General features: G+C 47.6%; 1 protein-coding gene across 1 annotated transcript in view; it reads left to right on the top strand.

The window, feature by feature from the left end:
- Positions 1 to 23,924, top strand: part of galnt9 (polypeptide N-acetylgalactosaminyltransferase 9) — a gene marked incomplete at both ends in the record, with an annotated part of 124,001 nt that overhangs the window by 59,168 nt on the left and 40,909 nt on the right. The window contains one exon of the mRNA XM_083644032.1: positions 7,976 to 8,093. Within this exon, the coding sequence (XP_083500158.1) occupies positions 7,976 to 8,093 (118 nt within the window). The remainder of the gene's footprint in view (positions 1 to 7,975; positions 8,094 to 23,924) is intronic.

Raw genomic sequence — 23,924 nt, 5'->3', positions numbered from 1 at the left:
CATAAGGGAATTCTCTTTTCTCTTTCCTGGAGGTGGAGCTTAAACCTCTCTGACCACCAGACCAAATCCAACTATACAGGCAAGGAGTGCTGCTAGTGCTACTACTGCTATAATGTGCACATTGTGATATGCATTCAAATTAATTAGCAATGACACTGTATGCATGCACTGCTGCATGGTGATGGAAGAACTCTAAAATACACTTACTGGAGGCTTTCAACTAATAAACTAGCAAAGTGGAATTATTTCACATAGATAATGTTATACAGACATTGGGTGTCCCGTCGCAGGGCTTTTAATATAACAATAAACCTTATTTATATAGCACTTTCTTTAAAACCGAGTTTACAAAGTGCTTTAACAATCAAATAAAAGCAAACACACTTATATTATACTTATTAAACAAATTAAACCGCCAAGAAGGCACAAGTTAAATGATATGAATAGAGGGTAAAAAAAACAATATAATGGTAAAAAAAAAAAAAAAAAGCGTAAAAGTAAAAGCAATCACCTAAATGCAAGTTGTGAGGAGTGATTTAAAAGGCAGTAGTGATTTAGCCAGCCTAAGCTCCTCAGGCAGGCTGTCCTGGAGCCAAAAGCACCAAGGCCTTCAGCAGAACACACAGTCCTTGTGACTGAGCAACAATGAAGGAATTAGTATGACTTTCAGAACATGCCACTTTGTACAGTGTGGGCAAAGCAATAATGCTTTCATTTGATTTGTCTCTAATGAACAAATAATATACCGTGGCACCAAATATTATTTATTCAGGGGAGATTCCTGAGAGCACACGCACGCACGTACGTACGCACGCACGCACGCACACACACACACACACACACACACACACACACACACACACACACACACAGAGGAAGCTGACCAGTACAACCACAGTCTGATCTGCCGGCCACTGAGCAGCTCCACTGGAGAGGTTGGGGTTAAGGGCCTTGCTCAAGGCGTAACCTTCAGGCCACCACTGCCCAAAGGCTATCAAAGTAGCACAAACCTCCTGTTTTGTGGAGTATTAAGTGAAGCGATGAGAGGGCAGCACCAGACACTGTAGAGGGCAGCACCAGACACTGTAGGGCTGCTTGGTGTTTCCCTATTGACACGTTGCTGCCAATGGACAGAGCGCCTGGAGGGCCAGCTGAAGTGTGTCAGCTTTGTGGATTTCTATTGGAAATCATTCACCCACTTGTTTCCTCAAGCTTTCTGCCCGTCAACAACAGACTCTCAGAGCTGTTTCCTCAAGCTTTCTGCCCGTCAACAACAGACTCTCAGAGCTGTTTCCTCAAGCTTTCTGCCCGTCAACAACAGACTCTCAGAGCTGTTTCCTCAAGCTTTCTGCCCGTCAACAACAGACTCTCAGAGCTGTTTCCTCAAGCTTTCTGCCCGTCAACAACAGACTCTCAGAGCTGTTTCCTCAAGCTTTCTGCCCGTCAACAACAGACTCTCAGAGCTGTTTCCTCAAGCTTTCTGCCCGTCAACAACAGACTCTCAGAGCTGTTTCCTCAAGCTTTCTGCCCATCAACAACAGACTCTCAGAGCTGTTTCCTCAAACTTTCTGCCCGTCAACAACAGACTCTCAGAGCTGTTTCCTCAAGCTTTCTGCCCGTCAACAACAGACTCTCAGAGCTGTTTCCTCAAGCTTTCTGCCCATCAACAACAGACTCTCAGAGCTGTTTCCTCAAGCTTTCTGCCCGTCAACAACAGACTCTCAGAGCTGTTTCCTCAAGCTTTCTGCCCGTCAACAACAGACTCTCAGAGCTGTTTCCTCAAGCTTTCTGCCCATCAACAACAGACTCTCAGAGCTGTTTCCTCAAGCTTTCTGACGTCAACAACAGACTCTCAGAGCTGTTTCCTCAAGCTTTCTGCCCATCAACAACAGACTCTCAGAGCTGTTTCCTCAAGCTTTCTGCCCGTCAACAACAGACTCTCAGAGCTGTTTCCTCAAGCTTTCTGCCCGTCAACAACAGACTCTCAGATCTGTTTCCTCAAGCTTTCTGCCCGTCAACAACAGACTCTCAGAGCTGTTTCCTCAAGCTTTCTGCCCGTCAACAACAGACTCTCAGAGCTGTTTCCTCAAGCTTTTCCTCATGCCTTTCTGCGTTTTAGGGATGTAACAAAAACAGCTTTTCTGTGGTAAGTACAGTATAGCCATTATTGACTCTGCGGAGCAGGGGGTGGTCAGATGGTGGAAAGGTGGTTTTGGTGAGGGCATAGAAACTTGGACATAACTGTGAAATCCTGAAGTCCAGGTGGAGGGAAAAGTGCAGGGAAAAGGACCACTGTACAGTATAGACCAGTGGTTTTCAAAGTGTGGGAGAGTGGGCCTCCCCTCAGAGAACATACAGCTGTGCTGTCTATACGTATGTATATATATATATGTGTGTGTGTTTGTGTGTGTGTGTGTGTGTGTGTGTGTGTGTGTATATACATATCGTATGTATATATATATACGATATATATATCGTATATATATATATATATACAATATATATATCGTATATATATACATGATACCGAGTACCGATTTTCTTTAGTTTATTTATATTTTACAAGATTACATTTTCACAAGATTACATTTGAACACGTCATAATTTTTACTGAATGGACCTGAATGGAGTCTGGACCTTGAAGGCACCATCAATACAACACAACCTGGCGTAGTGGGGAAATCTATTTTTAGACGCTTTCAGGTTAACGTCATGTTGCATGCCGTAAAGTGGTATCGGGCGCGGTTGTGTCAATATCGGGCCAGTATCAGACCCGATACCGATACCATCCGATACCATAAATTAGGCCAGTATCGGACCCGATACTGATACCATCCAATACTGATGCATCCCTAATAATAACACAACCACAAAATAGCAGATATGTGCAATTTCACACATTTCAATGATCAGGTCCAGACATCCAGTCATAACAAGTGCAAGTAATGTTCAGATTTAGCTCCACATTTAGTGGCTTTGATGGAACAAAAATATGTTTGGGATCGTCTATTCATTGGTGGAGGTGCCACATATCTTAAAGAAGTAACTCCATCTAATAGTGCAACGTGTCTGCATTGACCATTATGCCCTCTCACACTTGTGCTTGACGCATTTGGTCCAGCACAAGTGAGACAATGAGACAAAAGGCAAACTAGCACAAGAAAAGTCACATCTAACAGCAACATCTGGGGCAGAAGTAAGTCAGATCAAATGAAATGGTTTCTCTTTCCAAATTGCTCATATGCATATATGGAGGCTCATCAGGCTCTCTGCGCACACTGCAAGCAAGCGATCTGGGGGCCGGCGCTCCAGTAGAAGCGGTGAGAGGGTCGGAGCAGCCCTGCAGGCTGGCCATCTGTAAACTCAAAATAACTACACCCAATGACTTTCAAAGGAAAAAGGCACCCTTACACGGATAGCATCAATCTGTGATGATGAGTCATTTTGGTGCAATGCACTTGTAATTGGGGGTGCACACTTTCCCTCATCATCCTGACTAGTCTGGTTCTACTTCGTCTACAGATTCCTACATTTCCCAGAATACCTTTTGACATGTGTGCCACAAACTGTGCTGGTTGCACAGTTTGATTGCCATGATATACCGTATGTTATATACTGTATGTTAATATGTTCACATAGCTACATAATGGAACACATGCAAAGATGTGATGTTATTACTGTAAGATGCAGTGTTGTGACAAAAGTAGCGGGCTCCTGTTTTGTTAGCAGTTTTGCAGAAACAGCTGGCTCTAATTATCCCTTTAATTGCCTTCAGTTAATTGGCTTTGGCGGGGGAATTACTTTTTCACGTTTGATCACCTTTTGCACCACAGACAAATGAGAGAAGCAGCAAAGTTTCATGTCATTTTCTCCCCCTCATCTTCTCCCTCTATAGACGGTTTTCACCAGAGCGCAAACCCCACAGCACTTCCTTTTTCTCAGCATTCGGCAAACTGCCGAAATATTCACTCGACATCGTTACTTTTGTTTTCGCCGCTCAGCTGTATAGACGGTTTTCACGGAATGGTCAGTCCTGCACTTGAATGTTTTTTTTTCTTTTATGTCCATAGCAAACACTGCAACAGGAAGTGAGCAGGGGTTCAATTTAGAATGTTTTTGTTGTCAAGTTCAAACCGTCTATAAACTCCGACAATCGGCGAAAAGATCTTGTTAAAAATGTAACAAAAAAACTGCAGGAAATCAAAACAGGGAGAGAGTATTTTTTTCAGAGCATCATGTTGTCGTGTGTGTCGACCATAACAGCCCAGTCACCAGATTAAAATGTCGGCATTGTACAGTTTTTAGAATCCAAAGAAATGTAACATATATTTATTTATATATTTATTTCTGAACTTAACTGGCAATTCGAGCCATGGCTCCTGCAACACCTTACCGGGCCTAACCGGGCTGGTAGCCACGAGTTGCCGGGCCGAGGCGCCGGTTACGGTAACCAGGAAGTAGGGCTTGCTCGTCTGAGGTGGGGGCAAGGGAAGCGGTTACCTGGCCGAGCTGGGAAGTAACCTGTGCTGCAGGACCAGGAAGAAAGTACATTTCCATAGATTCCATCAATGTACAATGCAGACATTTTATCTTGGTGGTCATTGGGTTGACCATGAACACTGAGGCCCAATTCCAATTCGCCCCCTTACTGACTCACCCCCTTAGAGGCGGAAGTGAACGAGGGCTCGGGGTGAGCCCTTTCTGCCCCCTTACCGTAAGGGAGCAGCTGTGGCCACTTACAGAAAGGGAATTGCCCACAATGCATAGCGTTGTGACGTATAAAACGGGGTTACCGGGGAATTCCGCAAATATCTGTTAAAAAAAGAAAAGAACGCGTGCGCGAAACGAACGAGGAGACCGAGGAGCCGCGTGTACGGGGTGCGCTGGAATGCGTAAATTGACAATGAAACGTTACATTAATAGGCATTTCAGATTAGACAAAAATATTATATCAGAGGAATGCAAGTACGGTAGTTATATTACACAATCCTAGTATAATCATCAACCATTTCGATTACAATTGCAATCCACAACTTTTTTGATGAATGAGAAATAGTTTTACCGAATCTGTATTGCACAGTATTGACATTGTGTATAATGTTGGGTGACATGTCATTATTAAGCTTATTTTAATTATAATTACAGAGTTATCAATTGCAGATTTTGCAGTAGGCTACATTTATTATTTTTAAATGACCTGTTGTCCACTCTGTAGAGCCAGAGCCTGGATGAGAACAGACTCATCAGGGAGTCTATCCCTCAAACACCTTAGGCGTCTTTGACAATAAACAATATATAGCGAGCCCCAAACCTGCCAGAGTCAACATCATCTTGTCAAGTGCAAAGGGCTCTGCTGTCCCAATCCTCCTATTTATCCAATGTGGATCCCTTCCACACTTGATGACTCAACCACTTTCAGATGGCGGCCATTAGAGGGAGTGAGGGAACAGGGCTTGAGTCTTTAGGGGGCGGATTGGAATTGGGCCTGAGACAGTGTCTGACTCTCTCACTCTGCCAGGAAGTGTATTCCAAAGGGACGATTCAAAATCTATTTATGTATTTTGCCTCGCTGTGCAAACGCTGTACTGTACTGTACTGTACTACGGACGGACGGACGCACAGGCAAGGTAGGTCACTTGTGGAGAGACAAGTGAAGACGAGGTGAAGGGGCTAAGTGTGTGCTATGTCTGTCTCTTTATCTGCACAGCCAGAGCAAATAATGGCACTTGAAAGCCTCCCTGTGCTGTCACCACCTTAGAATTCAAACAAGACTGTATGAGGCTACGTCGACCAATGAGGTTACTCGTGTGTCCGGAGCTCAGGGCTGGGGAGGCCGTCCGGCACTGCATATGCCACTGTGTTTTGTATCGGGTCCAAACCTAAATGATGATGGGCCAGTCGGCCAGACAGTGTTTAGTATCAGGTCCAAACCTCAAAGCACCTTTCGCTCTGGCTCCCACACGGTAAGGCACAGAGCACTCTTTTAATACAGAGTCAATGAATCATAATGTAGGACCCCACTTTACAGCACTCCCTACTCTCATGTCTCTCCAGCTGAAGTGGCACACACACTCTTACCTCGACTGTGTGCGTGCGTGCGTGCATGCGTGCGTGCGTGCGTGTGTGTGTGTGTGTGCGTGCGTGCGTGCGTGTGTGCGTTAATATATGGAGAACTCACCCCGTGTGTGTGCGTGCGTGCGTGCGTGCGTGCGTTAATATATGGAGAACTCACCCCGGGCGTCATTCCAGAAGGGGGGAGGAACAGCCACTCACTGGTCATTTTGAAAAGAACATTTTGACTGGGCTCAGTGTTCTGTATGAATGTAATGCTTTTTTATGGATCTTTGTCCCACAGCACTTAGGGCCCGGTAGATAATGGCAGCAGAACAGGCCCAGGGTGACAGCAGCTTGAGAGGGAGTCCTTCTTTTAGCGGAGGTGGAAAGTCGTTTTTAGTGAAAAGGGGGGAGGAGAGTGGGTCGTCATTTGCAAATAGGCTACAGTGATGCATTGACCTACTATAGGGAGATATATTTGATAGACCCTTCACACGTCCTGTGTGTAAATGGCGTTATAAAAAGGATTTCCTATGTATAATTTTGAATCTTCCATAGTTTAAAGTAAACCTGTCATATGACCAAGCCCACAGGAATAGCGCTGGGCTGTGAAGCCATTTGAACATGGTGGCGAAGCTCTGTATTGCAAGTCACGTGACGCCATGCAGCCCAGAATTGAAAATTCCCATCCACTTGCATGGGGACCCCGGCAGCTGTTAAACCCAGGCGAGTTTTTATACTTTATACTTTCACTCAAATGGGATCAAGGAAAGGACCCGAAAGGACCAAGGCAGTAGTAAACAATACCCATGCGGTAAACGGCAATGGGATACCTACCTGGCATTCTTGTTCCGTATACTGTAAGGTGAATGATGTCAGCAGAACGTCAAACAGGAGTCTCCGCTGTCGGCAGAGAAGATTCGTCGTATTTTCCCCTTCCACAACTTTTCCATGTAAATAAATGTTGAATAAATGAGCATTATTTTTAGGGGAGCTTGGCTGCCCCTGCTCCTCTCATACTTTGAACGCCGCTGTTGAGGAAGGGGACAGCGTTGCTTGTCCATATCTTCATTGTGACCTTGTGGAGAATGTTCTTCCCAAGTAGGAGAGAACGATCTTCTCATGAAAGTCAACAGAGGCAGATTCTTACAGCTGGACTGGTGTTTATTTTCCCTCTGTTCCAACTGGTTCTGTCCTGTAGACTAGTGTGTGCCACTGTTAATCAGTCCAATCAAGGGATATTTTTTTAAGCATAATGCGCTTCTAGAATTAACCGTTTGGGATCTAATATAGATTGCAAAATTAAAAAAAAATAAACAGTATTCCAGAGAGAAGGCAGTGACATGTAATTGGATTGTGGATACACCATGCTGGGTTACTCCAAGGCAATCTCACACACCAATAAAAATGTCCTTCTTCATTACATATTAACCCTTACTCACCACACATTGTGATTGAGTTAGCATGTTTGTTTTTTCAGGTGGGTAGCATAGTCATAAGTGTATTATGTCCGATTTGAAGACATTCTATTTACATTTTAGGGATTCAATTCATGGTCATTTCCACGGTGATTTATAAGGAATCCAACAGCTTAATTTCCTAGATTGTCAACATTACAAGCAACCAACAGTAAGAATATGCTTATAGTAATTTGCTAAGGTGTATTTTTCCAAGCTGATTCTGCACTGCAACGCTTCTGAAATTGCCGCTGATCAAAATAGATTGTGTCTCTGCCTGTAGTTTAACCTGAGGTGCCTGCTATCTTATTTGCATTCATTGTTTTTTTCCCCTGGTTTATATTTTTTAATTACGGATTATGAGCAACATTCTCTGTGGGTGTCGAAAACTTTAGCACCTAGGAGGAAATCAACACTCAACAAAGCTTCCCTGTCTCTCTCTCTCTCTCTCTCTGCTCATCCAGAACCCCCGCTATGATCGGCTGCTCCTTCGTGGTCGATCGGGAATACTTCGGAGAGATCGGCCTGCTGGATCCCGGCATGGAGGTCTACGGAGGCGAGAACATCGAGCTGGGCATGCGGGTGAGTGAAACGCATCCTGAATGGGAGAATACTTTGCCGCAACTTTTCTTCTTGAAAGCAAATTAAAAAGGCGGCGTTCTAAGCAGGAGAAGGAGATTGGTGAGAGAATTGCCGCGGGGAGGGTTGGGTGTTTCTTTTTTAATGACATGCTCCTTCCAAGCTCGACGGCTTTGTATGCAGTGCTACAGCAGGAAGGCCGGTGTAATGGAACACAAAAGCCATAATTACAAATCCAATATTTGGGAGGGTAATTTTCTGATGAATAGTCCTGGTGGGAATGATTTGTGAAATCTATATTCAGACTTTGGAACAGCTTATGATGGAGTTTCCTTATGTTTCCTAGCCTGCGGGGTACAGCTTAAGATACAGAACCCAGGGGCGTCAACAGAAGCCATGATTAAACTTTGCAAAGTTAGAATTTCTTAGATGGGGAGTGGAGGAGAGAGAGAGAGAGAGAGAAAATCCCCTTAATGCAAATTTTCAGCCAACCCAAAGGCTCTAAAGCAGCTGTATACGGAAAATGTAAATGTCCTTTGCTGCTGCTTTGAGTTGAATTTAACGCTTCATGTGAGCGAGGGGGGGGGCTCGGTGAGCGAGGGAGGGGGGGCTCGCTGAAGAATCGGTTCGCGTTTTAAATTCAGAAAATGTTTCTCTCCAGCCGAGTGGAACCGCTCCGAAACTAAACTCGCTCCTCAGCTTTTGGAATGAGAAAACGCTCGAAAGATCCCGCTCCCTCCTTTTAACGGCAGCCCGCATCCCTTTGCGGAAAAAAGAATCTGGAGATGGCGTGAAGAACGGTAACATCAGGAGTGTCGATGGCGTGAACGCTACCTCAGGAGTGTCGGCCGGCCGCCTCTTGAGAAAAGGCACTCGAGCGGCAGCCTGGAGAATACTAATCTGGGCTTGCAGATGGCCGCCGCGCTTTATTGAAGCCGGAGACATTTTCGAGTTGTTGACGAGTCCATTTCAGAGCCTCTCATAATCCCAAATTGACCCGAGTGGCTTTTACCCCCCCGCATCAATACCCTCTCGTCATCAACGACGACACAATCCACTAGCCCTGTTGTGACTTTATATCGCCATTATTACCATATAGCGCAATGACTCATTATATTGTGTGCCAGCTGCCAACGGGCGGCCCTCCCCCAAGGTTACATAGTGTTTTCCTATTCAGTCGAGCTGCTTACGTACCTAACAAACCATGCAGCGGAGATCGAGGCGGCACGCGGGGGAGATCAATGTCGGCTAAACACAGTCAGAATGACTCTATATGAAAGCCTGCGATAAGAGCATCAAGGTGAACTGCTTTCTCCTCGGGCTCGATGGCGTCAGCTCCTCGTCCTCGACTCTCGCCTCTCTCTCACATATATGTTTTACCTGTTGATTCATCATGCAGTATATAGCACATAAAAGCCAGGGGGGGTGGACTCGGCCTCACACAATGCCGCCGCGAATGCAATTACCTCTTCCTGCTGTTAGCCCCGCCGCGCGTGTGGAAATGAAACACACGCCACAGAAAGGGGCTATTCAGCACGAATTCAAGCTTGAATGGGTCCGCAGTCAACAGCCCCCCCCCCCCCCCCCCCCCCCTCTGGATCATTCATAGTCTACTGTACAGCCGCTAATGGAATGGAGATGGGCTTCTGGCTGGCGGAGGGCAATTACTCGTGTGAGGCTACGCCGACCCGGGCAGCTCATTGTAGCGCCGTCTGAGGAGTTGCCATTTGGGATCGGCTTGATTGACAGGAACATGTTTAACAATTAAGCAGGACGGCACTGGGCAGCCCGGCCTGCCGGGGACCGCGGCGCTGCTACGGGGGGGGGGGGGGCGCTGATGAAAGGCGCGGGCGGGTTCACGCGGAAAGGTTATTGGCTGTATTTATAATTGACCGCGAGTCGCGCACTAAGGCTCTCAGGAGCCAAGGTGCTGGCCTCTTTGCGAGCAGAGAGGGATGCTGGGATGCGCGCGGCTTGTTTATACACAACACTGTGCAGCGCTGATCGTTTACTTTTTTCCCTGTGTCTTCATGTGTGAAATGATTTACAATGAGTGAGAAGAAATGAAGAGAGAGAGAGAGAGAGAGATAGTAAGGCTACAGTAAACTGCAGAGGCCAAACACACAGATATGTAAAAGACCTTCCCAGTATGATTCAGTGTACAAGTTCAAGTTCACATTTATTATACTAGGAGTCGAGCGCGTGGAGACTCTGGAGATGATGCGCCATGGCTGCAGTTATGGAAATCGCCCGCTCCGTGGGCTACCAAAATCGTGACTGACAGACAGGCAGCACCCACCCACCTAGGCGCCATTGTGCAACTGTGCGCAATCAGCTCATACTACATCACAGTTTCTCGAGTGACATCACTGATGACCTCACACCTGCCTGAGTGACATCACAGTTGCGCAAACACAGTTGCTCGAGTGACATCACTGATGACATCACAACAATTGCTCAAGTGACATCATCACTGATGACATCACAATTGCTCAAGTGACATCACTGATGACATCACCAACACCGACACCCACCCACATAGCCAATTTTAACTAAAGATTTTCCAAGTGGGCGTTGTGCTGCAGCAAGCATAAAAACCACATTGCAAAACATAAAAAAAAATACAATATACTGTACCACAGAAACATACAACAGTTTACATAAATGTAGACAAGTATCTACCGTAAGCCCACAAGACATCGACATTACATGCAAATCATCGCTACAAATATAATATATACTATAACTATACCATACCTCAATATTAATACTTCTCACAGTCTTCTGTATCATCATCATCATCATCACCATCACCGCGGTGGGGGGCTAATCAACAACAACAGCAGTTACCTCCTCCTGCCAACAGTATTCAAGGCTTGAGTGGTGACAGGGATGAAGGTATTTTCTACCTGTTTGTCGTGGGCATAGCGGCACTTAAACGTGGGCCAGATGGTAACAGCTTGTATTCTGAGCTAAGAGGATAGCCACTATCTGAACGGATGCTCATAGCTTTTTTAAGCACCTGCTTGCTGGATATGTGATTTAAACTGCTGAACTGTACACACCACTCTTAGCAAAGGCATTTCCTCTCTTTGGTACCAAGGTTGCATACCAGCAAAAAAAAGGTGTTAGAGTAGAATAGAGTGGTCTCCCAAATTGGTATTATATATTACAGAATCAACTGAGACATATCCCCACGTTATTGTACTGATGGCGATAGACAGAATTAATAAAGCAATTTGCACTCTTTTGCTACACCTGACAGCGACACGTAAATCAGACTTTTCTAATTTCCGAACCTTTGTTCATGCCATGTCTGAAAAATGAAAACTCTGCGTACCACAGGGCTGAGTTTGCAAACAGAATAGAATGGTTAGTGATAGAAATGATGAATTCTGCCAGAAGTGTCAACACAAGTTTATCTTGAAATGCATCTCGACACCCCGCTTCCCCATCCTCGCAGAGAGGCTCTGCTGATATAGCATCTCTGGAGACCAGAGCATTGCCTTTTATATTCAAGTTCCTTGGGCATCCATGGGTATACACTATGGTAGCTCTGTCCTCAAATATAATCCTAGAAAAAAATCCATTGTGGGTCGACCCTGGTGCCGGCGCACTTAAAAGCTAGTGAGGAATAAAGACAGTTTACAGCACACAGTGGAGGGTGAAGATGGGAGAGAGAGGAAGACATGCAACAGGAGGTTCATGTGTTGAATTTGAATCTGTGTCCCGGTGGCATCTATTATTTTCCCAACCACTTCAGATGAAACCACGCCCACTTCCGTATAAGCCTCGACGACAAGCTGCTGGGTGCTCTTGTCACTTTCTCGGATACGCTAAGCTAGCAAAACCATAACCTAAGAAGTTGTTTAGTAATCTAATATTTGCCTTAATCTGATTAAACCTTCAGGGGCCGGTTGCACCAAGTGGTCTTAACTATGCCTGGTCGTAACTCCTACGTCGGTCTTAGTTAAGACCAGTCTTTAGAGTGGATTTACGCCTGTTGCACCAACACGGCTTACATCTGGTCTTAACTACGCTGGTCGTAGCAATGCGCGTTCATGTGAATTGTCGGGGAATGCCCTCTGATTGGCCCACATATGTGCCTCGCGCCGTCACCCACTACTGTATGTGCGTCACTACACCCTCCCTCCTCCCACCCCCCTCCTCCTGTAGAAGCCCCTGGGGAAAATGGCGGCGGCGATTAGTGTCAGGCAGTCTGAATTAAATTGAATGTAACGTTCCCAATTCTATGTATTAAATTGTAAAAAAATTAACGGCAACATTTGGGAAGGCTAAGCCACACAACTAGTTAGTTATAATCTTAACATTGTGCTTCAAAGACGGAGAACTGGCTGTGTTACGACGATGAGGGTCAAAAAGGTCTCCGCGGAGATCTCTGTTACAGGCAGGCTCTACGCCTCCTCCTGACCAGGCGTAACTCTTACGCCTGGTCGTAGTGAAAATAAGGCTTAAGCCGTCTTGGTGCAACCGGCGTAGCTGTTAGGTCGTAAAGTTACGACCAACTTAGCTTAAGACCAGTCGTAAGACCAGTTGGTGCAACCGGCCCCAGGAGACCTCACACCTAATTGTAACACCGACAAATCCCCAACCCCTTCAATTTATGAAAACAGATTTTTACTCCTTGTACTGCTGGCATGGCAGCAACCATGACTAGACTTCCCTGCCAATTTCCATGACTCATAACGTTATACAGTACTGTAAAATAAATGATGTACAACTAAATAGTGTTCAAATATATTGACATTTAGATGGACTAAATTATGTCCAACAACAAAAAACGACTGTCTTCTTCTAATCCACGCCCCTTCAAATACAGATACGGATACAGATAATTGAGTTGGTTATACAGATCTAGATAATGGTGTACTTGCTCATCCCTCAATGTAGTATCTTGCATAAATAGATGCTCAGCCTATATGGGCTTACAAGGCATTTAGGCGCAAACAAAATAACTTTCCATGTACACAGCAGGTACTCTTTTACAGACATTCCCTCTGTAAATCAGTGTGAGAGTTTCTGCATCTCCTATCTATATTCAGTATTTTCAAAATACAAAAATAATCGAGTGATTCTATTCTATTCTTGCCATTATGGAAAAGCGAATTAAATAATTTTCAGGTTAGCAGCTCTTTAAAGGCAGGGTGACCCACCGCACTTACATCACTGCCTTTAAATGAAAAATGCATCTATAAAGAAAAACATAGCTGAACCTGAATAAAACATGCAAAGAAAATGAAATTCAATTGCAGGTTTTATAGACTGTTGTTGATGAAGCTGTGGCCAGGTAGGTTGATTTATTTATTTATTAAGGTGTCATGCACATTGCTGTGCCCAGCCCACATGGGCTTACAGGACACACAGAGAATACAGCAGTAAGAACAATGTATAAAACAATACAATAAAAACATCACAGCAACAGTACATTCAAAACAACATAGCAACACATTGCTCAGACCCACAGAAACAGATCCCATGCCTGGCAGATAAAGTTTGCAGTCAGAAAGATAATTTTTTTTAAACATAACTCGAGTTTGTCGTAGTCGTCCAACTCAAAAAAGTCAAAGAAACATGCAAAGAAAATGAAATTCAATTGCTGGTTTTATAGACTGTTGTTGATAAAGCCGTGGCCAGGTAGGTGTGGTAGTGGTACTACAATGAATTTACATCATAAACATGCAAACATGAAAAAAGAATGGTCAACTCTATTCCTCATAATGCTACTGTATTCCATAAGACGGAAGGTAAACTGAGTCTATAGGTGGGCTCACCCCATACCAGGAAATCACTTGCTTTCTGAACTCCCTCAGACTCCGTCACAACAATCCGGTCACTGACAAATTCAAGCAAACGCAAGTGTGATCTCATCAGGTGGCCTGCTCGTCTTGACCACCATTAAAAAACTCAACAGGAACTCTTTTCGGAAGTAATGAACCACAACCCATCACTGTGGGGTGGGGGGGAGGGGGGAGTTGGTTCTGTCTCCATAGCCACCTGGGCCGGGCCTTGAGGCATCTGGTCATAATCTCTCTGTAGTGAGGAGAATGGAGCTAATTAATAAAGTCTAGCTGCACCACCAGGTAGCAGAGGGACATAATAACACTTCACGTGGTCCCCTCAGCATCCCATGTGTATTACAGTTTGATGATATTATTATCGTTGTTGTCATTGTTGTTATTATTTATCCTTAATTTTTGTTTCAGCTTAGCAGTTAATTTACATTTCAGATGGCATTTATTATTATTTTTGTTTAGATTTAAATGTTTTGTTGATTTCCAGTTGTATTCAATATGACTCAAAGTTTGAATATTTTATATGTCAGACATGTGAGGTTTCCATACCAAATTTCAAGCTGAGAGAGAGGTCGTCATATCTGTATTACCTGATCAGCCCGTGACGTCAGGCATGACATCAGTTGTCCTCAGTCCATGACGTCAGGCATGACGTCAGTCCTCCCTAGTATATACAGTATAGCAAGGGTTCTACGTCACCCCCCACTCTGGGCAGCAGCCGGCATCGCGGCTGTTCATTCCCCCTGAAACCATCCTCTGAAGCCGTCATTTCACCCCACCCACCTCCCCAGTCCACCACCAACGAGTCTTGACTCCTGGAGAATCCGGGGGGGGGGATTCTCTCGAGCCCAAATAGATGCCGCCCTCTGGCCTACAGAGGAGCGCCATCTTGCAATGGAGTCATACGCCAAAGTACTTGCCATGCACGCCACTTGCTAAATAAAGTCTCTTGTTAAACCTTACCGACCGGTCTCTCATGATTTAATTATTTTTATGACCACGGTACATGCCATGTACCATGATGCCGTTTTTTTTAACAGACAAAATAGCTTAATTCAAATGCTCAATGAATCCTTATCCTTATCCTCTCTTATTTTAGTCCTCTCTTATGTCTTGTCTCTGGAGTTGTTTTCCTTGCTGTTTCTGTCCCCTGCATGTGCGCATTTCGTCATGTGGTGAAACACAAGGGGCGCTTGATGTGATGCAAGGGATGTCCCTAATGATTTGAACATGCACCAGAATCATTGCCATTCAGGAATGAGATCGAATAGAGGTATGAATCGAGATCGTTATTTTATTATGATTAATAATGCAGCCCTACATGGTATGCAGGACACTTCGTCATGGTGGTGTCTGTGTGTAGAAGACCCAATAATTCAATAATAAACTTCCAAACTTCTAAACCCTAGGTTCCCCCTATAGAGTAGCACAATCTGATTAGATTTTGAAGCAGCTTGCTAAGTGTACATGTTAATATGCATGAATAATGGATATTAGACAGATTAAATGCTTCTTGTTTTTGTTGTTTGTTTTGATTTAATTTGTTCGTTTTGAAGCCAGGCACTATGTCACCGTTTCACTGCCTTTTTTCATTAAGTGCAGTTTGTACTTTTATTTGGTTCACTGAACGCTTTTCATGCAGAATGTTTGTCTTCGTTTTAGTTAAAGAAAAAATCCACACTAAAACATTTTGGCACCAGCAGTTTGGAATAAGTTAGCATGAGCAATATCCACCAGGGTCTATTGAGGCTAGTGTGGCTGGAGGAATGGATCTCCATCCTCCCTGTATGAGTGATGATGTTGAACATCTCTTGGTGCAAAAGTGCGGCTCTGGAAGTTTGACTTGTTTTTTGATTGATTGATTTTTGAGGGACTGACGCGCTAAAACCAGAAGTTTATGGTTAAAGTTTTAGATCGCGGAAACATGTTCTCCTATCAAACACCATTGTAACTGAGCTGGAAATATCTCAACATGATACTTTTGCCTACGGTAGTTATCCATAAGAAAAATATACCACCAAGTAACAAAATGGGCCCAGAAATGCAGGAATGTTGCCAATAGACCAAATCAGCGGGATGTTTACATTTACTTCCGGGTACCCCTGGGTCCACACATTATAATGGCGGTGAACGGCACAAACTGACGTGTTGAAGACAAAAACAGACAAAGAAGACAAAAATGGTTCGTCCGTGTTGTGTTGTTGTTTAATATCATTCATAACAACACTTTCACTACGTTAGTGGAGACCAGACTAGCTTATTTACCTGTTGGACCAGACCAGAGGCCTGTACTACGAATGTTGTATTAGAAGATCCAGGATCTGTCCCTTGATCTGGTTTGTCTAAACCAGATCAGCTCGATTGTAGTTAACTTGTACTACGAACGTCGATTGGCACTCGTTAACTCGAACCAGGTTTTTCTAATCAAGCTGACAGCGCGTGCACATGAAAATGCCCGTGCACTGGAGCTCGTGCCCGCAAAAGAGGCGTGGTTTTTAACAACTGCCAATCAGAGTGCAATATGGACTGCTCCAACTCCGACAGCTCCAGACACGCCTATTTCCTCATTGAATGAAACCGCAAATACAAATCTGCGTTGGATATTATTACTGTTCCCGAATGACTGTCTAAAGTGACCACTTTTATCCACACCAGTAATTTATTTGAAGAGCGGTTTCGTAGGCTATCTACAGCTCTCTATCTACAGTCTTTTGTGGAAGCAATGTGTAATCTATCTCAGTCCAAAATCCGTATGTAGCTATAGACCATTTAGGCTCAATGAATAATAATGATCCGTGTCTGTACTTTGTTCAGTATATTGTATTTCAATTTGTAACCGTCAAATAAAATAAAATAAAATAAAATAAAATAAATGTGTTTAGTCACACTGATTGAATAATTCCTATAGGCTAATCAATAAAAAAAAGAATGATAATAAAATAAAATAAATGCTTCTGAACTGAATCGACACGGTATGTGCGGGCATAGATTTCATTTATAAAAAATAGTCTATTTTGTGGTCACATGGCTATTGTAATGTCAGCAGAGTCGCATATCTCCATATTTCATATAATGATGCTGGAAATATGAAGTTCAATCACATCATACAGGCCAAAAGCAACAGAGTTGCAGCTGCAAAATGCAGGAGTAGCCTAGATATGAATCATCTTAATATGGGATCGCCTGTGTGCAGGTGATCCCATATGCTTAGATGTAGTAGGCTGTATGACCATTTCAATTCCAACCCAACGTCAGTCTCAGCTCCGTTGCGCACACGGCACCGTGCGCTTTGGAGACGTTTATGTAACCTTTTTATGCCGGTTTAGTGATATGTCTCCACTCACTATTCAGCTGCAATCGATCAGCGGGGTCAAACAACGTATCTAGGCTACTTGAGAGCACAAAAATGAATATATAAAAACATATTCCAAAGTGGTAAGTAGGGCTTAATTAAAATGTAGCCTGCAACAAGTGCAAGGCTTTAGTCCTTGGTTAATTCAACATTACAATTCGTGCTCCTTCCTCGTCCAGAAAGGGGTTGGCCATTTTTCCAAACTGCTGATTTGATTGGTTCGTGGGCGGTGTATTTAAGGTCTAATCTTATCCTTGCAACTTAACCTGCTGCGGACCAGGTTAAGTGTGAAGCATAAGTTGCTATGGAAATATATGTCGGTAAGAAGTTAACTTGCTTTGTAGTACGGCCAAACCAGGTTTAAACCTGAAGTTACCTCGCTAAACCACTAATCTTGCTTTGTAGTACAGGCCTCAGAGTAGACTTGACGCTAAATTAAATTAACGTGGCGTCGGTAGCTCTGTCTGTAACGTTAACGAGTCTGCTCTCGCCGAGAAGAGCCTGGTGACGCGAGGTTTGACAGACAAACAAACATTATTAGCTAGCTAACACTACATAAAACAAACACAGAAGAAAGGCTAGATACGTCGGACAAGCTGTTAGGATGACGTCACCATTCCTACGTTGACGTCGTCATTCCTACCATGATGTCATCGATCACTGATGATGTCACGATCCACCTGTGATCCACCTGTGTCTCCACCAAGTGTCTCAATCATGCCTCCCGATGGCCTCGCTGGTGATGTCATAACACATGTGATGTCATAACACAGATGATGTCATATTCAAGTCTATAAGGGCCTGCTCCTGCAGGCCTTGGCCAGTGATTGATAAATTCTCATCAAGGGTCATACCAATCATACCAATCATACCACCTGCAACCGTTCCCAAAACCTCGAACAGTGCAGCTCCAACCATCAAGTTCCACAACACCCCAGCTTCATCAACTACCCGCGAATAGGTCCACATGTCTTCCGACGACGACCCTGACAGTATCAATCACTCAGAAATGGATCTAGCGGGCAAATCTCTCACCCCAATCAAGGAGGAGGCCCCCAATCACTCTAAAGCGGATCCAGCAGACACACTCCCGCCAGTCAAGGAGGAGGCTCCCGGGACCCCCCTGGCCAAGACTGCTTTTAGCGAGCTCAAACGCCGTTTCTCTACAGCTCCCGTGCTCTCCCAACCTGACCCAGAACTGCAGTTCATCGTTGAGGTTGATGCCTCAGAGACTGGAATTGGGGCTGTTCTCTCTCAACGCTCTCCTGGGGATCATAAGGTCCATCCTTGCGCCTTTTTCTCGTGTAAGCTTTCACCCGCTGAAGCCAATTATAACGTCGGCGATCGTGAGCTGCTGGCAGTTAAGTCAGCTCTTGAGGAGTGGCGCCATTGGCTGGAGGGTTCCAAGCTCCCGTTCGTCGTGTGGACGGACCACAAGAACCTGGCCTACATCCAGGCCGCTAAGAGATTGAATTCTCGGCAGGCCAGGTGGACCCTGTTTTTCGGGAGGTTCAACTTCACCCTAACTTACCGACCGGGTTCTAAGAACGTCAAGCCAGACGCCCTGTCCCGCCAGTTCTCTGCTGACATACGGGCTGAGCCCGAACCCGTGTTGCCTGCGGCCTGTTTTGTGGCCGCGGTAACGTGGGAGATTGAATCGCGTGTCCGTCTAGCCCAACAGGGACAGCCTGACCAAAAGGGAGTCCCGCCGGGACGTCTATTCGTTCCTGACTCCGCCCGTTCTGAGGTTCTTCTGTGGGGCCACTCGACGCGGCTTACTTGTCACCCCGGGGTTAGACGGACCCTTGCCTTCATCCGCAGGCGCTTCTGGTGGCCCGCCATGGAGGGGGATACTAGGGAATTCGTCACCGCTTGCCCGGTCTGTGCCCGAAACAAGACTTCGACTAAACCCTCGTCAGGCCTTCTCCGCCCCCTTCCTATACCTCGTCGCCCTTGGTCTCATATGGCCATGGACTTTATAACCGGACTCCCCCCATCCGATGGGAACACCGTCATCTTGACCGTCATTGACCGATTCTCTAAGTGGGCTCATTTTATTCCACTTCCTAAGCTCCCGTCCTCCAAGGAGACGGCGGACCTCTTGGTTTTACATGTGTACCGGGCACATGGCATTCCGTCTGACATTGTGTCCGATCGGGGGCCCCAGTTCATTTCTCAGGTTTGGAAGGCCTTCTGTACGGCTCTTGGCACGACTGTCAGCCTCTCGTCGGGTTATCACCCGCAGACTAATGGCCAAGCCGAGAGGGTCAACCAGGAGTTGGAGACCATGCTGCGTTGCACCACAGCTGCTGACCCCTCCCACTGGAGTGCCCAGTTGCCGTGGGTTGAGTACGCCCACAACACGCACCCCAACGCCTCTTCCGGCATGTCTCCCTTTGAATGCTGCTTCGGTTTTCAGCCGCCCTTGTTCCCCTCCCAGGAGGAGGAGGTTGCGGTGCCTTCCATGCAGACACATTTGCGCCGTTGCCGTCGCACGTGGAAGAGGGCTCGCGCATCGCTATTACGTTCTTCTGCCAAGACGCAAGTCCAGGCTAACCGCCGCCGCACACCGGCCCCAGCCTATGCAGCAGGTCAGAGAGTGTGGCTCTCGTCTCGGAACGTCCCTTGAAGGTTGAGTCAAGGAAGCTTGCGCCCCGTTTTATCGGGCCCTTTGTTATTGAGCGGGTTGTGAACCCTGCGGCTGTCCGCTTGGTTCTACCTGCTTCTCTCCGTCGCATCAACCATACTTTCCACGTATCCCAGGTCAAGCCGGTCCACTCTAGTCCCTTGTGCCCTCCTGCGGCGGCCCCCCCGCCACCTCGGTTAATCGACGACCACCCTGCCTACACGGTCCGGCGGCTGTTGGACAGGCGACGCAGGGGTCGTGGGTTTGAATACCTGGTGGATTGGGAGGGGTACGGCCCCGAGGAACGCAGTTGGGTTCCCCGCCGGTTCATCCTTGACGCTGCGCTCATTCGGGATTTCCTTGCGGCTGATCGGGCGCCGGGTGACGCCCGTTGAGGGGAGGGTACTGTTAGGATGATGTCACCATTCCTACGTTGACGTCGTCATTCCTACCATGATGTCATCGATGGCCGAGGAAGGACACAGTGGAAGCATGAAATTCACACTTCTCAGCCTTGACGAAGAGGCTGTTCTCCAACAGCCGTTGGAGCACTAGGCGGACATGTTGTTGATGGTCGTCAAAATCCTGGGAGAAGATGAGGATGTCATCCAAGTAGACAAAAACGAAGAGGCCGATCATATCCCTCAGAATGTCATTTATGAGAGCCTGGAAGACGGCGGGGGCGTTAGTAAGCCCGAAAGGCATAACCAGGTACTCAAAATGGCCAAGGGAAGTGTTGAAGGCCGTCTTCCACTCGTCCCCCTCCCTAATGCGGACAAGGTGGTAGGCATTCCTTAGATCAAGTTTGGAAAATATCTTGGAGCCATGAAGGGGTGGGAAGGCAGAGCTAATGAGTGGCAGCGGATATGTGTTCTTCACCGTGATGTCGTTCAGCCCTCGGAAATCAATACATGGTCTGAGGGTCCCATCCTTCTTCCCCACAAAGAAAAACCCAGCGGCCATCGGGGACGACGAGGGCCTAATGATGCCCGCAGCCAAGGAATCACGGATGTAGGTCCTCATGGACTCCTGCTCAGGGCGGGAGAGGTTGTATAGCCGGCTCCGGGGAAAGGTTGCCCCGGCCTTAAGGTCAACAGGGCAATCAAACGGCCGGTGGGGAGGGAGGGACAGCGTATGCTCCTTCCCGAACACCGGGGCCAAATCATGGTAAGCCATGGGAACGGACGACAGATTTGGGGGAGCCGCAGCCGACACCGGTGCAGGGGAAGCCGGAGAGAGCGCGGCGACCAGGCAATTGGCATGGCAATAGGGGCTCCACGAGACCACCTTGCCCTTGCCTGGGGACCATTGGAGGAAGGGTTTGTGCAGGTTTAACCAGGGGCGGCCGAGGACCACGGGAGTGTTAGGACAATCGGTCACGTGGAAGTGAATTGTCTCCCGATGGTTCCCAGAAAAGCGAAGGTCAACTGGCATGGTTCTTTCAGTAATCTGGGCGAAGCGCTGGCCCCCGAGGGTTATGGCCTCAAGGGCGGGGGAAAGTGGGGCGGTCCCCACGCCCAGTCGAGTAACAATACCGCGGTCCAAGAAGCACCCCTCCGCCCCCGAGTCGACAAAGGCCGGGAGGGCAAGTGGCCGACCCCGCCACGAGAGGGTGCAATCAAACGACGATACGGGCAGAGGGGCGCAGTCGGTCTGGCTCAGTAGCATCTGCCCAACGGCTACTGAGCCTAGTCTTTTGGTGTCTTGCGTCCTTTCGGGCGGATGGGGCAGTCCTCGACCACATGGTCCGGGAAACCACAATAATGGCAGAGGTTGTCGCGGATACGGCGTTGTTTCTCCTCAGGGGAGACGTGGTCCCTGCCCGATCGAGAGGGGGGGGCAGCGGCAAAGGCAGGGGCAGGGCGAGGAGCGGGATCTGCGCTGCGGTTGGGCGTCTCTTGGCCCGGCCGAGCTCCCCCGGCCGTGAACGTGGCCCTGAGCCTATCGAACTCGGCCCAAACTTGGCTCAAGCTCAGAACATCAGCCTGTGCCAAGTCGACCTTCAGCCCCACATGGGCACTCTGCCCACAGGGGTTGAGTCTCTTTCTCGAGGATTCATACTCCTCTTCCGTGCGGATCTCAGAAAACAACTGAAGGAAGGTTGGCGGCTCTACTCTTCTCTCTCTCAGGCGGAGATTAACCAACATCAAGTCAGAGGCTACTGCGCCCCTCAGCAGTTGCTCTAGCCGCACCTTATCCACACTCCCCGGCAGAAGACCACCACGCTGAACCACCTTACCCAGCGATCGTTCCAGACGCCTCAGGAAGTCGGAGAGCTTCTCGTCTGGCTGTTGCTGTATCAGGCGGAACGCAAAGTACAGGTCATCTCCAGATTCCGCAGTCCCAAAGACGTGCTCAAGTGCTTCCAGGCACCTTTCAGGGCTAACTCCGGAATCATGGGCTCGGACTGCTTTAACAACCTCCAGTGCTGCGCCTTTGAGGCTCTCCAGCAGTCTCATCCTCTTCTCCTTAGGAGAGCAGTCGCACTCCTCAACCATAAGGCGCGCTTGCTCGAACCAGTGCTCAAACTGTTCTTCTCCCGCCGGAGTGGGCAGAGTTCCGGAGAACAGACGTAGGCGGCGAAAACTAACATGCTCAGCAGCAGCAGCAGTAGAGTAGGGGGGGGCGTGCTGGGGCAAGACCGGTAGCGACGCAGGCACAGTGGGAGCAAGAGGAGTTAGAGGTGTTGGGGTTGGGGGCAACAGCCATTCACTGAGCCTCCCCTGAAACTGCTTGGAGTCCGGCGTTGGAGGGATGGCTGCGCGTGAAGCCTCCAGTGCCTGGGCTGGGGCGACTGGTCGCTCGAAAGCGGGGGCAGCGAGAGCAGAAGGCTGCGCAATGCCCCCCTGGTCGAGACGATCTAGCCGTCTTGCCAGGAGGGCGTACCGGTCCTCGGCCTTGGAAGCCTGAACTTGACTCTCCTCGACCATGAGGGCGTGCCGATCTTCGGCCTTTGTCTGGCCGTCGAGCACGTCCCGAAGGACGTGCGCGTAGAGCGCCTGCCCCCGTTGCATCTCCGCGAGTCGCGCGCCCAGGTCAGAAACAGCAGAAATCAGCGCTGTCAGGGAGGTGTCGCCTGGTGGACCACCTGACGTGGCCGGCGGGGAAACTGGGGTCTCGGGAGCCTCCTCCTTGACTGGCGGGAGTGTGTCTGCTGGATCCGCTTTAGAGTGATTGGGGGCCTCCTCCTTGATTGGGGTGAGAGATTTGCCCGCTAGATCCATTTCTGAGTGATTGATACTGCCAATCACAGCTCAGGAAGACCATCTTGGTGACTGGAACCTTCCTGGATGCCTTTCAGAAGGTGGCAAACATGGCCACTGAAACCAGAGGTGCGACCAAGGAGATTGGCTCTGCGTTAACCACGATGTGTATGACACACCGCAACATCGAGTCCAAACTCAAACTGCTTACTACAGCCCTCTCAGATACTCTCATCTCTCCATTGGAGTTGAAGATGGAAGAGTGGAAGAAGGTGTCCAGTCAGCTGGACAAAGACCACGCTAAAGAGTATAAGAAGGCGAGGGTGGACGTCAAGAAGAAGATTTCAGACACCATCAAACCGCAGAAGAAGGTGAAGAAAAAAGGGAAGGACAAGGTGCGGGCTCAGTTGGACAGCGCGCTGCAGGACCTTAAAATCAGTTACACCGTCCTGGAGGAGACTGAGAAGAGAGCGGTGTGCAGAGCACTGCTTGAGGAGAGAGGACGCTACTGCAGCTTCGTCACCATGCTCAAACCTGTGCTGGACCATGAGATCGGCATGCTGGAAGAGGTGGCCCACATGCAGACCATTCTAGAAGATATGACCAACCTGACAGCCGAGCCCACTAAGCTGCCTCCAGCCAGCGAACAGCTGATTTTGAACCTGAAGGGTTCCGATTCCGGGCCAGTCGGGAGTGGGGGGGCTGAGAACGGCTCACTGACACTCTCCACACAACGCCTACACGCACCAGGGAGAGAGGGCCCTCCCCATGCCTGCATCGGGGAAGTCTTGCTCAGCAAGGGATCAGCTGCTGTTGTCGTTGGGTGCGTTGAATTCACCC

This window comes from Poromitra crassiceps, assembly GCF_964638095.1.
Source record: "Poromitra crassiceps genome assembly, chromosome: 10".
In the NCBI taxonomy this organism is placed as follows: Eukaryota; Metazoa; Chordata; class Actinopteri; order Beryciformes; family Melamphaidae; genus Poromitra; species Poromitra crassiceps.
This window is presented reverse-complemented; position numbering and strand designations above follow the sequence as displayed.